The sequence below is a fragment of the Triticum aestivum genome, chromosome 6A, assembly GCF_018294505.1.
Source record: "Triticum aestivum cultivar Chinese Spring chromosome 6A, IWGSC CS RefSeq v2.1, whole genome shotgun sequence".
NCBI lineage: Eukaryota > Viridiplantae > Streptophyta > Magnoliopsida > Poales > Poaceae > Triticum > Triticum aestivum.
In genome coordinates, this window is record NC_057809.1 from 146,703,168 (window position 1) to 146,718,413 (window position 15,246).

The following is a 15,246-nucleotide window of genomic DNA, read 5'->3' on the forward strand; positions in this document are numbered from 1 at the left end:
GCCTAGGAGTCTCCAACCTCCAAGAGTAATAAGATCAAGGGGAAATGCTCAAGACTTTCTTAAATCACAAATTCCTTTGGTCGAGAGAAGGGGAAGAAGTGGATCTATCACTTGATTGGAGAAGCTATGAAGATCTCTCACAAATTCCTCCGGAATCAAAGATTTGGTGTATGAAGATGTGAAAAAGTGTAGAATGTGTTCTAGCGTTATCTCAAAGTGAATTGTCAACCTTCTCCCCGAGTGTAAGAAAGCTATTTGTAGTGGAAGTGCTAAAATGGTCGTTGGAGTTACTTACCTAAGATCTTACCATACGTCCAGAGGCAAAAAAAAGCATCGGACGTTTGACAGAGCTACCGGCTGTTCGACTGCCAGAACGTGCACACACAAGGGTGAAGTGTAGAGATTCCACAAATGGGGTATTGCCAGACATCTGGTACTTTCCGGTTGTCCGGTATCTCGAGAGGCACTGGACATCTGATGGTTACCGAAAATCCGACAATAAGGTTATGTTGGGAGACAATCAGATTTCCATATAGAGACAGTCATCCATTGGAAGGAGGGACCGAACATCCGGTTGGGACTGGACGTCCGACATTTTGACTTTGCAGGGATAGAGCGGATGTCTGGCCTAGACTGGAAATCCGTCAATTTGGTTATGTGGTGAAACACCGGATTTCCGGGGGTACCGGACGTCTAGACGTCCGGTAACTACAAGTCATCCATTTGAACCAAAGACAAAGCAGAACAAACCCTAGGAGATAGTATGATGGAGAGTTTAGGGTAGTATTATGTGTGAAGAATGAGATATATGTGGGTTTTGGAGCAAGTCAATCATGAGTACCGATGATCCACTCTTAATAGTGCGAGATCCCTATACCCAAGAGCCAATGGAAAAGCCTAAGCTATTTTTCTTGTATCTTTGTTCTTGAGAAATATACACTTGGTAGTCATGATCCATACATCAGTCCTTGGGGACTAAACCTGAGATATGCTTGACAAACATGATTGGTCCCCTATATGTATATTGTCATCAACATCAAAATATGATTAAGATCATGATTTCACTTTTAGCCCCAAACTACTATGAGTGCCACGGGTTGAGCGGTGGATGCTAGGGGCTATGTGAGAAGAGTGTATCGACACGCGCGTGTGTGTGCGCGCACACACACACAACTCACGTGCACACGTACAAAGTAGTATTAGACCTTATGAAGTTGAATACTTTTGCTTTGCATTTGTTGTTTACTACTTAGGCTACAAGTCCCTTTTATAGGACAAAACAAACCAAATACATGAGGATGACCTCATTGCTTACCTATGTACTAATTGACCTGACATGCTCATTAAATGCATGTTATCTTATCCTATCCTATCCTGCCATGAGCAGGTTATCTTATCCTATCCTATCCTGCCATGAGCAGGTTATCTTATCATATCCTATCCTATCCTACCATGAACAATTATCTTATCCTATCCGGTTGCAGGCTATCCCTTGCATCCCTTTTTGACTTGTGCTGCAGCTTGTTCACACTAGCTGTGAATTTATCTAGACATAGTTTAATCCCAACAATCTCCCCTCAACCATGTCGAAGAGGTTTGACATTGTTGATCCCCACCCTATCGTGCACCTCCTGGAAGTGAACACGGCCAAGGGGCTTGGTCAAGATGTCTGTGTTCTGCTCGTAGGTCCCAGTGAACTCCACGACCACCGTGCCCTTCTCGATGCAATCACGTATGAAGTGGTAGCGGAGATCGATGTGCTTGTTGCGGTTGTGAAGTATCAAATTGTTGCAGAGTTAGATCGCGAACTTTTTGTTGACTATGGGATCACATGGGTGATGTCTTTATTCAGCATCTCGCTAAGAAGTCGAGCCATCCAGATCCCCTGTCACGCTATTGTTCCCGCTGTGATGTACTCCGCCCTGCACAAAGAGGTGGTGACAATATTCTGCTTCAGTGACTGCCAGGTGATTGGACTGCTCCCAAGGGGGAAAACGCGCTCGAGGTGCTTTTCCTGGAGTCCACGTCGACGATGTGGTCAGAGTCATTGTAGCCAACCAAGGTCTCACCATTGCCGCGGTGATACACACATTCGTGTGTGAGTGTGTCGGCGATGTAGTAGACCAGGTGTTTAACAGCCTCAAGATCAGCCTGCTCAGGAACCCGACGATGATCGAGATGTTCGGCCGAGTGTGCACGAGATACATTAGGTTGTCGATGATGCTCCAACATAAGATAGTGTTCGTCGGCTTCTCCTTGTTGAGCTTGCAATGTGCCTTCATTGGGGAGTTCACGACATGGCAGTCCGCCATGCTCGCTTGCTTGAGTAGCTTGCTTGATTACGCCGCTTGAGTGATCATGGTGCGACAATGCTCCTGGTTCACCCCCAACCCAAGGTAGTACCAGAGCAGGGTGAGATCGCTCTTGTTAAAGAGAATTTTTCATCTCTTTCTTGAAGTTGCGCACCTCGTGCGGCTCGGCTCCAGTGATGAAGAGGTCATTGACACAGATGCCAATGATGAGCATCATGTCCCCAATTCCATGTGCGTACACACCATTCTTGGAGGCTCTGTGATGTCAAGCTTGTGTCCTTCTTGGCATTCCACGCCCTTGGTGCTTGCCGAAGTCCATACAGTGCCTTGTGTATCATGTATAATCCATGCTTGTGTTCATCGGCTATGAAGCTAGACGGTTTGGACACGTAGACCTTCTCCTTGAGGTTGTTGTTGAGGAACACCAACTTGACATACTTGTGATGGACCTCCCAGCCCCAATGTGCCGCCAAGGCAAGGATCAGTCACACAAACTCGAGCCTTGCCACGGGTGCGAAGACTTCCTCAAAGTCCACCCTCGCGTGTTGTGCATACCCTTTTTCTACAAGTCGGGCCTTGTGTTTGATGATGGTGCCGTCCTTGTTCTTCTTCACCTTGAATACCCACTTGAGCCCAATAGCTCCATGCCCCGGAAGCAGCGTGGTAAGTGTCCAAGTGGTGTTATCATCGATTGACGATACCTCATCCAACATAACGCGATGCCAATAGTCCTCGCGCTCTTCCTCAATGAATGTGGATGGCTCCTTGGTGTCCATCAAATGCAACACCTCGTTGTCATCAAGGCTCTCCGCCAACTATGGTAGCTCGATGAGAAGGTCATCGATGCTTCGGTACTAGTGTGAGGCACCGGTGCTGTCATCAACGTCGATCAGGTCCGACCTCGCGATCGGTGGAGTTGCGAAGTGAACTGGCTCGACCTCACTTCGTGTGTCTGGGGTCGCTGAGCGTAGGGTTGTTGTGCCCACTATGCTCCGAACCACTGGACTTGGGGTCGTAGTGCTCGAAATTGCTTTACCCAGGGTCACTATTGTGCTCGGGGTTGCTTCCCGAACACTAACACTTGTGCACACCATGTACTCCACAATGAAGGAGCTGCTCACTAGCGCCTCTCCGGCGCCTCCCATCCCCAAAGTGCCTCCTCATCAAAGACAACACCGTGGGAGATGTGCACGCGCTTCGGGACTAGGTCATACATCTTGTATGCCTTAGATCATGTCTCATAGCCAAAGAATACCATTGGGGTGCTCCGATCATTGAGCTTATTCAGGTGTGGGTGTGTCGTCTTAACATGCCCAATGCACCCGAAGAATCGAAGGATGTGCACGTCTAGCTTCTTCACGTACCACGACTCGTAAGGCATCTAGCATTCGACACTCCTTGTGAAGGAATGGTCGAGGATAAAGACGGTCATGAGCGTGACCTCCCCCAATACGTGCTCGACACCAGGTTGGCCTTGAGCATGCTATGTGCCATTCCGAACATGGTCTGATTCCATCGCTCAAATATCTTTCGTTCTTTGTGAGATCGATGTAGTTGTCAGGTGTGAAGCAACTATGGTCTTCTTGGGCACTTCCCAGACTAATGTTCTTCGGCTGGCTAGTCCTCACATTTCCGTGTTGGACTTTATATCATCTTCAATCACGGGGAATGCCGCACCACGGGCCTACTCGCTTTGCCTTCAGGAGCCCAAATGCATTCACCACCTCATTGTCCAGTGCTCAAGGAAAATATGGTTTCAGGTCTTCAACCACTTGGATTAGGGGACATATGCTGAGACTGGTGCACAGACATCATCACCTTGGCTGGTGGCGTGAAGTGCAAAGAGCTAAATCCCCTCACCATTTTCACGATAAATTGCATTTGGCAGGAATGGAATCAATGCACATTCAGGAACATCTATTCCTTGACCTTCATGGTTACCAATCATCTTTGTAATAAATGGAGACTATGGCTTGTGGTGCGGCAACAAAAACATAGGGTAGGGTCTCTAGTAGACGAGCGTGAGTAGTCCGAGTGGTTCTCCGGTGGTAATGTGGCATAGACTAGGGTAGTCACCCCCTAATCATTCTTTTTTGTAACTAATTATGCATTTTGTAATGAATGTTGCACAAATCTCTTGTGTATCCGGGGAAAGGGTGAATGGATCATGTCTACATCTACCAATGCCAACAAAGATCTTGCTTATTCTAGGGTAAAAAACTATGACCGCATCTCAATGTAAGTACAAAATGGTGCACCGAGCTCTTACATATGCCGAGAAAAATAATGATGAAACGAAGCACACAATGCAACTACAAGTAAAATGTGTTGTTCAGCAAATTCCTACTCACAAGTCATCCATGCCATGGATGGTTGTGGGCGCTCAATGGTAGTCCATCCCTAGCTCCTCCGACGGATTCAGATGGGCCTGGCCAATACATAACGGAGTCGATATATTATGCCTTCTTTCTGAGATCGACGTGGATGTTAGGTGCAGAGAACTATAGTGTTCTCGGGCATCTCCGAGATTGAATTTATTTGATTGGTTGTTCCTCAAAAATCGGGGTTGGAATTTAAATGGTCTCCAAGCATGGGGTGTATGCTGCACCAATCGAACTGCTAGATTTGCCTTCATAAGCCGAAATATACTAACCAACTCATGGTCGAGCGTTCTTTCTCACCGAGTCTATTCTTAGGTTCTTCAACCGCATGGATTGGGATACATATCCCACTCCTTCGATGAACTTGGTCAACTGATGGATAGTTGTTAGCGCCTCCGCTGGTGGTGTAAAGCATAAATAGCTAAATTCTCTCACCATCCTCACCATGAGCTTCATTTGCCCGGAATGGAGTCAACACGCCTTCAACAACGTCACTTCATTGACTTTCATAGTTGTCAAGCACATCTGTATTGCGTGGACACTATGGCTTATGGTGTGGCAATAAACATGTAGGGTAGGGAGTCTAACAGCCAAGTGTGAGTAGTCCGTGTCGGTCTTCGATGGCAATGTGGCACAAAGTGCGGATGGTCACCCCCAATCACTCTTTCTTGTAACCGATTCTACATTTCTTAATGGTAGAACACAAAAGATCTTGCGTGCTACAAGAGGAAAAATATGAACATACCATCAATGCAACTTCAAACACCACAGCCCGCACATTCTGAGAAAGGGTGAACAAACCATCAATGCAACTACAAAACGATGCGTGAAGCTCTTGTGTATTCCGGAAGATGAAAGAAGAGGAACCTGCCACCAATATATCACCATTCTTGCTATATCTTTCGTCATATCGTATATTGGTGCAAATTTAACTTTTCGCGCCATTGAGCTGAAGAACAAAGGAGGATACTACAATACAAGCATCTCTTAGGGTGCAAAAACAGAAAAATTCAACATGGACCATCCGATCCCGGACGAACGCACCAAATTCGAGCGGGAGAGCAGTCGAACAACTTTGATCGTTTTGTCGAAAACCGCCTGGCTAACACCTATATCGAAAGCAGGCCCTTTCGATGGCTCCCACATGACAAATCCAGGCCATCCATCCCAGATCCAACGGCCTACGTTCTATTTTTTTTCTTCCTATTTTTGCAGCCAAGGCGGTGAGGGAAGGACTGAACCAAGAAACCCAGAAGCTCGGGGTGTAAACCATAAACGGCAGCCACACTAACGACTTCCTCCCTCCGCCCCCTCTCTCTCCAACCCCTCCCCCCACTTTCCCACTCTGGAGTCGTCGTCTCTGCTCCGGTCTCCGGAGAAAAGCAAAGCCAGCGCCGAGCAGCAAGCCCCACACGCCAATTCGGAATCCTTCTCCTCCCCTCCGCCCCCGCGATCCCGCCCCTCGCCGCCTGCCTGATCGGCCTGCTTCCTGCCGGGGTAAGAAGTCCCGCCTCGCTCACGCCCAATTCGGTCCCCAATCGCGCGGCTGTTAGTTTTTCGGGTGATCGATTGCTGGTTTTTCGCGCGATTTGGAGGCGGATGGGTCGTTTGCGCCTCACCGTGTGCTGGGTTGTTGCGCCTGGTTGACGGATTTTGGAGGGATGGGCGATCGAGCTGGGAAGGGTCTGGAGGAATTTTTCTTGTTTTTCTAGGTTGAAGGGCTTAAAGTTCGTGTGTAGACATGTAGTATAGATGTAATTTTGGTATTTACAGAAAATGGGCAAAAAAATATTATATCTGTCATTTACAGAAAATGTTCTTGGTTGTAAGATAAGCGATTTTGGTACTTTCAAACGAGAATTACATGCTGTGTATGCTTGATAACTCATTTCTAATGTTCAGCTTGCTATAATTGCAGGTCTCGTGGGTGTACGGAAGAGAGCATTTCTTAGTTGAGGATGTACAGTTAATCTGCAGCAGCTCGAGTTGTAGCATTTGGATCTTCTGACATGGCTGAAGGGGCAAGGTTTCATGGCATGGTTGGCGGTGGCGGCAAGGGGATGCAAGAGAACGAGTTCAATGGCTTCTTCAGCATGCCCTACTATCAGAAAATTGGGGAGGGCTCCCACATGTCTGTCGACAGCACTGACAACTACAACCTCGCCGGTGGCTCCGTTACCATGTCTGTGGACAACAGCAGTGTGGGCTCGAACGAGTCCCGCACCGTCATACTTAAGCACCCGGGCCTCCGTGATGCCCCAACTGCAAGCTATTCGGTTGGCAACAGTGTCTTTCGTCCCAACCGTGTGGCTGCGCACACCCTAAATGAAGATGCATTGGCCAGGGTTCTGATGGACCCAAATCATCCAACAGAGATACTTAGCAAGTACCAGCAGTGGGCCATTGATCTGGGGAGGTTGGATATGGGGGTTCCCTTTGCACAGGGAGCCTTTGGGAAGCTGTACCGGGGTACCTACATTGGAGAAGATGTTGCCATTAAGCTGCTGGAGAAGCCTGAAAATGATATCGAGAGAGCACAATCGTTGGAACAGCAGTTTGTCCAAGAAGTTATGATGTTATCTACCCTAAGGCACCCAAATATAGTAAGATTTATAGGGGCTTGCAGGAAGTCAATTGTGTGGTGCATTATTACTGAGTATGCAAAAGGTGGCTCAGTCAGGCAGTTCCTGGCAAAAAGGCAGAACAAGTCGGTACCTTTGAGGCTGGCTGTCAAACAAGCATTGGATGTTGCGAGGGGAATGGCATATGTGCATGCTTTGGGATTTATCCACAGGGACCTGAAGTCGGATAATCTTCTAATTGCAGCAGACAGATCCATTAAGATTGCTGACTTTGGAGTTGCTCGAATTGAAGTGAAAACAGAGGGGATGACACCAGAGACAGGAACCTACCGCTGGATGGCACCGTAAGTTCAATTGATGTTTGGTTTCATATGTACCCCCTCCGTTCCAAAATAGATGACCTGACTTTAGTACAAAGTTAGTATAAAATTGAGTCATCTATTTTGGAACGGATGGAGTATATAGTTATCTTCAACATTTGAAATCTATGGTGTTTGTCATTTAATTTATTTGCACATGCCAAATCCTGTATCCGCTTATACAGTTGTCAAACCTTCACCGTAGAACATTCAACTGCTTGCCAATAATCTATTACTGTAGTGTGATATTTACAAACTGTCCATAGAGATTTTTTCCCCACAATGTACCTGGATGCTCCAATTGTATGCACCGGGCTCTCATATAACTCAAACTGTACACGTTGTTGCCTTGTGTTAAACAGAAGTATCATCTACCTAGTGCCATCTTAATTTTGCATCTGATTAACAGCCTTCTGCTGCACCCCTGAAACGATTGAAGGTTGGACTAACCTTATAACTATTAACAAAGCAAGTCTATTATACAACAGTTCCAACTTTTTGTCCATACAAAGCATGGTCCATCGTAATCAAAATTGAAATATTGCAGAGTTGGCAACTGTTTTCTCAACAGTAGGGTAGTAGGGTACAGTGGCGGGCTATTATACCAGTAACATAACTAGCATACAATTTTCCCTTTTCTGTTTTATATATTAAATTCTCTTTGCATACATGGAGAAATGGTAGAGAATTGTTTCACTTCGACTGTCTCATAGTAACAAGCTGCTTCTGTTTGCTCCTCTCTCGCCAAAATTCCAGCATTATGCTGTGTATATAATTGATGATGTAGTGGTTGGTCTTTTTTGTGTGCAGGGAAATGATCCAGCACAGGCCTTATGATCATAAGGTTGATGTCTACAGCTTTGGGATTGTCTTGTGGGAGCTTATAACTGGCATGCTTCCTTTCACAAACATGACAGCTGTTCAGGCGGCTTTTGCTGTTGTAAATAAGGGTGCTCGTCCAGCAATCCCACATGACTGCCTGCCTTCCCTAACCCACATCATGACGCGCTGTTGGGATGCAAACGCTGAAGTTCGCCCACCATTCACCGAGATCGTCTGCATGCTTGAGAACGCCGAGATGGAGGTTGTGAGCCATGTCCGTAAAGCACGCTTCCGCTGCTGCGTTGCTGAACCCATGACCACCGACTGAAACTAAAGCAGGTTAGACTATCGCAGCGGGCATTAGGGAAGAAAACAGGTAAGGATGAAGAAAAGAGGCAATGCCAATGTGTTCATCGTTGTCAGTGGGTGGGGTCTGTGTGCCTTTACCAGTGCGCATTCTGTCTTGTGTAAGTTGCACACCTCAAGTAAAAGTAATTTCGTATAGATGTTGCCTTGTATGCTAACAAAGACCAAATGGAGCTTTTCCGTGTTAATAATATCCGCTTGCTCTTGTACTCGTGCAAGTTTGTGCTTCGCATTTGCGTGCTGTTGTTCTTCATCATGTTGATTTCTGTGGTGTCGGTTGCCTGGACACTATGTTGTGGTTCATAATATTTTTGCCTTTTTCTTACACCAATTCTTGCTTGGTTGGTAACCTGTCAATTGGATCAATCATTGTCACTTGATCCAAAGGTTATGATAATCATGGTGACACTTCAACATATGAGCAATCCAGCTGGTGGTTTCATTTTGAAAATCACAACTTGTTGAGCTGTATATTTTAGTGTCTGTTCTGCATCTATATTGAAGACAACCGTGATGGTGACCCGGTTCTACATCTTGTGTGTCCTAACGCGAGCTGTTTGGATAGTTTGCTTTGAGGAGACAGGATCGCTTTCATTACCTGGAATTATATGATTATAGTCTGTTCTTTGATGTATGTGTGTGCACGTTCTACAGAACAAAATTATAATTTAAATTGTGGGCAAGTCAAATTAGACTGTTCTCTTCGGCCTGCGCAATGAAACAAATTAGTGTTATCTGCATAACAAATATGAAATCATATCGTCTATGATACCCCTCTTCCGGCGTAGCAAATGGTAAAAAAGATCGCCGCAAATCAGTAATGGAGATTACTGGTGCAAATGGCTTGTCAGGGAGAAGAAAATATACAAGTCGTCACTTTATGAAACAAATCATGTCCAGATTCATCAACAATGGTTTCAAAACGAGCCAACAAATGGCAGCAGGGTTGTACAATGGAAAAATAACAAGGTGACCAATGAGTATGTAGGTAACATTAACAGTGAGATTTTCCACTCTGATAGTAGTTGACAGGAGCAGTTCTTGCATAAGCTCTTCCTGGCTGTAGATCCAAAATCATACAGTGCGTCTCGCGCATCAATTCATCCGGTTTACGCCAAAGAAAGTGGATTCATAGCCACTGCTGGCGCCATCCATGGTGAAACGGACGAACTGAGGCGATGGTGCCATGGGCTGTCCTTCGGCACAGGACGCCGATGGAGGGCTCCCTCCATGTGGTGAAGGGCCCCGGCTGTTTTGGCTGGCACCAGTGAATTGGACGAGACAAGATGCTTGCTGTACAGGATCAGGTAATCCACAAGAACTAGCTGACAGAAGAGAGAGAGCACGCTGAAGATCCGGTGCTCCACCTAATTTTGAAGCGGTTACAGATGCGTCCGGACCTACAGGAATTCATCAATCGGTCAATCAAAAGGATTCCCTCACCAAAGTATGGACACTCAAGAACATCCAAATGTTGGGAGCAGAGATATCTACAAAGGTGAACGAACATCATGTGGCTCATATGCATTCGAGATATATTTCGATCGAAAACAATTGAGCAGAATTGCTGACAAGCAAACTGCAGTATATTTGGTTATATATAACTAGTCCTCCATGTTGAATTATGAGTATATTGCCCACCTTTCCTCGTCAGCTTAAGCTTTTGGTTTTAACTGTTTTGAGGCATGAGACTCAACAGTCTATTATTCACTATCAAGGACTTTAGTGAATGGACATACCAAAGTGAATTTGAGAGTTCCTATGCTTACTTATGCATATTACCAAAAGTATTTGCCATGACACCATTTTTTCACATGGGTCGTGACAAACATTTGAATATACAAGATCAGCTATTTGATATCATTCTTTATGCAATACAGAGCTGTCTAACCACAAGATCACTATTGATTGTAGTTTTAAATGTGTGATATTCATTGTTATAAAAAAATTGGTATCATTATAATTGTTATTTCAGCTATACCTGAAGCCCAATTAATCCAGTGCAATGTAGGTGCAAGTTGTTCCAACGGAAATTCATAGTAGTGATTAACTGATTAATCATGTTGTATGTAGGACATTTAACTACATATATCCAAGCATACTAACGTTTATATGTAGGTGCAGGAAAACTAGTAATATATGTCAATACTGAAAAACAACTTAAGTCAAATCACCTCAGGCTGAAAAACTACACAAAACATAAATTTTGCCACACAATCTAGCATAAAACCTCTTTTTTCTCTAACAGTCCAGTTCATTTAATCTACAATGATTCTTTTTCCTGATTCTTAAATGTAAAGCCATCAAGGCTTTGGAACCAAAGAGCAATCAGTTAATCTACAATGAGTATTTTTTCTGATTCTTAAATGTAAAGCCATCAAGGCTTTGGAACCAAAGAGCAAAGACTAACTACTCCCTCTGTTCACAAATGCAAGACATTTTGGCAGTTTAAACAGCCAAAACGTTTTACATTTGTGAACAGAGGAGTATATATATCAATGATGACATTTTTTAATGGGGAAACATTCCCACTTGTTGGGAACTATAAATGCTCGTGAACAGCAGGAGTTCAAAGAAAAAAAAATGAATGTTGGCAGGAGAGTGCCAAATCCATTGATTAGAAAGGGGCCTTACAAGAACAGCCAGAAAGAGGAATGCACCGCATAAAAGCGAGTGCCAAAAAAGAATAAGTGAAAAAGCGGGCTGATTGGCTCATCAAGGAAAACCGGGTGAAAACCTAAACAGCGCCTAGCTAGTTCAAAGTAAGCTTTGTAGTGTAAGATTCACATATGTTAGAGAATGAGTGAAGGCCAAGAAAGCATCCTCCTCGGTCTGACTGGGTGGAGTGGAACCACATTTTTATAGTGCTGACTTTTCCGAACAGAGAACCGGAGTTTGCTCTCTCCGATTCAAGGATTTTCATAGGAAATTTTATACGTTTGTCATGTTCAAGAATTTTTCCTATGCTGGTTGTTCAATATGTAGGATGGTAACCCGTAGGAATTTTTCCTACAGGTCTTCTGTACTCCATTCTAAAATAATCAATTGACTCAAACCAGTTGGGATGATTCCTATATTATTATTTTCTATGTACAATCAAACATCTTTCAATCCTGTGGGATTCAAGATGGCATGGTATTACAATCCAACTTTTCCCTGTTCTGATGTTTTTGGAATCCCACGAATCAAAGAGGCCTACATTACATGTAACATTTTTTGCCCGTAATAAATGTGCCAGACCACCTAGGAAAGAAGATACTAGCACGCAGCTTTTTCATCGATGTGAACTGCGATAGATACAAAATGACTGACAAATCATACCTTTCATTGGTAGCAGCTCAGCTATGTCATGACTCAGTGCTGGAACAGCATTGGGTAGATGAGATTTATCAAAATGAACTTGTCCATTGATTGATACTTCTCTTATTTCCTTCACTTGCGGGAGCTTGAAGTCAGATGGGCTGTCCCATGGAGAACATGGGAAAGGCCTTGCATGGCTGAGTGGATCTTTATTCCAGACAAAACTTATTTGCCGTCTATCATCTGTAACATCAATGGCAAAAGCATTTATTATTTGTAAAAGGTATAAGAAAGTAAAAAAAAAATCAAACGACTAGCTATCATCTCATATATCAACTATTGAAGATAATTTCTGACTAATCATGGCATTAGCGAAAGCCGAAACTCATACCTAGCTCAAACACAATTTATCGAAGAAGTTCAACTCACAACCAGCCAATTAAGCATAAAGAACAGTAGTTTCAGTGCGATATGGTGTGGAGAGCAAGGAAAAATACAAATCCCGCATAATTACCCACTTAAAGTATGGACATATTACCAAACACCAATGACGACGGGAGCCTTGCCGGTGTAAAGGAGAATGCGTCTGGCTGTGGTTTCCGGCGCCGAGCATTGTGATCGGACAGCCGCCTCCGGCAGCTCCTCTTCTTCTGGTCGAACTCGGACAGCGCATGGAACCTTGATCACCAAAGGCCAGGCAATCAGCAAAACCACAGACAGTACTGCAAATATAGACTACTTATATATGTACCAACTAAGATCTAAGAGTATGCATACACAGAGGAGAAATCTCCACACAGTAACTGAATCACAGTAGCCACAGCACAACAGAACTTCAGCCCAACAGTGCACACACGCGCGGGACAAGTGCCCTGCCAAAACTGGAAACAGGTCTTGCACAGCCGTTCAGCCATGCCATGCAGCACGATTCTCCACAGGTCGACAGTACTATAATTGTGGGGAAAAGGCATCTTCGCCTCCCAAATCGGGAAACAAGCCGTACCCGCACAGGATAACCACAGTTTCCGGACACACACAAAAACACAAGGCTCCCGGATTAATCAACTGACGACGAACAGAATTATAGCGCGGCGCGTTTGCACCATGGTCTAAGGAAGTGCGGAGTTCGCAGATAGACGGGGGGTCGTTGAATCTCCTGCTTCCCGGAATTCCAAGAACGAAAGACACGCGCGGAGTAGAGCAAGAGCAATCGCAGAAAGATCGAGCTTGCAGCTTTGCAGAGAGAGAGAGGGAGAAAGAGAGAGGGCAATCGCAGAAGTCAAAGAAAAGCACGGCTCCGGCGAGCAGCCAGGGTGCAAGAATAAACTCCGGCGAACAACCTCGGAGCGTCAAGAAACACCCACCGGCTGCACTGCTGGCAGAAGCGGCGCTCCTGGCCGGCGACGACGACGCGGGGGAACTTGGTGTGGGCCTCGCAGACCCGGTGCTTCCGGTGGTACTCCTTGGCGTCGCGGAGCTCGACCCCGCAGCCCTCCACCTGGCACCTCACGCCCCCTCCTCCTCCGCCTCCGCCTCCTCCGCCGGCCGCCTCCCCCCTGGCCCGCTTCTCCTTCCCGCGCCTCCCCGCCGCCTCGCCGGAGGAGCCCGGCGCGGCGGCGTCGCCCCAGTCCCAGAGGAGGTGGGGCGGGGAGAGCGGGGTGGACTTCGGGGCCGTCCACTCCATGCGGGGCGGGGGCTTGGTTGGTCAGCTTGGGATTTGGGGATCGAAGAGGAGATGAACAGTGTGGACTGTGCAGGAGAAGAAGAGAAGCAGGGATGGGGGAAGAGAGACTTGGAATAGAAAAGGCAAAGTCTTTTTTAGTGTTCGGTCCCCTCTCTCTCTCATTTTCCCCTTTCTTGTTCTTTCCCACCATTTTTCTATGCTTGGCTTGCCATAAGTGGATTGTGGATGGAAATCGTTTATTTTCATCCGACTTATAACAGCGACGCGTAAGTCGCCTCGTCCTAGCGACGCGTGTCCCGCGTGGCGTGGACCTAGCAACCTTATCCTCTCCGCGTGCCTTTCGTATCCCTCATCTCCTACCGCTGCAGAAGCAAATCCCCATCTCCTCCCGATGCAGGATAAGCAAGCCGCCACCGGCCACCGGCCCGTCGTCGCGGCAACCACCACTGCATGAGCCAACCCAACCCGCTGCTGTAGGCACCACCAGCTGCCGCCACCGCTCCACCTGCTTCTTCTCCTTTTTCTAGGCGTGACCACGGCAGCACTGCGACTCCACGATCTCGCCGTTGACCAGTGACGCCGCAACGCGAATCGCCGGGGAGCTGCAGTGCAGCAAGCGACATGCGACCCATGGAGCCGAAGCCGTCGGTGCTGCCTTGGACTACGCCGGGCTGCAATGGAGCTCGACGGGAGTTGCAATGGAGCTTCGCCGGACACGTCGACACTCGATGGAGCTCCGGTAGGGCTGCAATGGAGCTTGACCGGAGTTGCAATGGAGCTTCGCCAGAGCCGTCTGCGCTGCATTGGAGCTCCGCCGAGGCTGCATTGCAGCTTGGCCGGAGTTGCAATGAAGCTTTGCCGGAGCGTTGGTGCTGCATCGGAGCTGCGCTGGGATTGCAATGGAGCTCGCCGGACGCCATCCGTGGTGTTGCGTTGGAGAGCTCTGCTGGGACTGCACTGACGCTGCGTTGACTCGTTGCTGCCGTGGCGTCGTTGTAATTCAACGGCCACCAATGCGCCGATCGAACGGCTGAATATGATTTGTAGCAGCCCCGTTTGTGGATAGCTGGACACAGCTTGTGCATTTTCACAACTTATTTTGGATGCTCTATCTATTAGCATTAACTTTTAGAAGAACAAAAACTAATTTACATCACACTGATTTTAGCCAAAAGGAAAAAGAATTATCTGGATAAAGTAAACAAAACCCGAAAATGATCTCCAAGTTGCTTCAATTTTTGATAAACTTAAATATTTTTCAAAACATTTGAATAAACATCCTCATTCTCATATACCTCACCCATGTACTCCCTTTGTTTCTAAATATAAGTCTTTTTAGAGATTTTAATATTTTTCTCGAATACGCACGAGTGTGTGTATCATTCTTTATAGAAGGAGGGAAAGGAAGACTACCAAAATGTCCAGTTTTACATCTTATAC

The 15,246-nt window shown here is 46.2% G+C and overlaps 2 protein-coding genes across 2 annotated transcripts; one reads left to right on the forward strand and one right to left on the reverse strand.

Moving 5' to 3' along the window:
• Positions 1-5,964: 5,964 nt before the first annotated feature.
• On the forward strand, positions 5,965-9,049 carry LOC123132545 (serine/threonine-protein kinase STY13). The gene is made up of 3 exons (XM_044552375.1): positions 5,965-6,190; positions 6,612-7,619; positions 8,445-9,049. Exons 2-3 carry the CDS (start codon positions 6,703-6,705, stop codon positions 8,782-8,784), a joined length of 1,257 nt encoding a protein of 418 aa, XP_044408310.1. The 5' UTR covers positions 5,965-6,190; positions 6,612-6,702; the 3' UTR covers positions 8,785-9,049.
• Positions 9,050-9,684: 635 nt separating this feature from the next.
• Positions 9,685-14,016, reverse strand: LOC123132546 (squamosa promoter-binding-like protein 4). Its single transcript, XM_044552376.1, has 4 exons — positions 13,487-14,016; positions 12,661-12,800; positions 12,144-12,365; positions 9,685-10,222 (listed from the first exon to the last, which is right to left on the reverse strand). The coding sequence occupies exons 1-4, from the start codon at positions 13,804-13,806 to the stop codon at positions 9,918-9,920; spliced, it is 987 nt and encodes a 328-aa protein (XP_044408311.1). The 5' UTR covers positions 13,807-14,016; the 3' UTR covers positions 9,685-9,917.
• Positions 14,017-15,246: the final 1,230 nt, after the last annotated feature.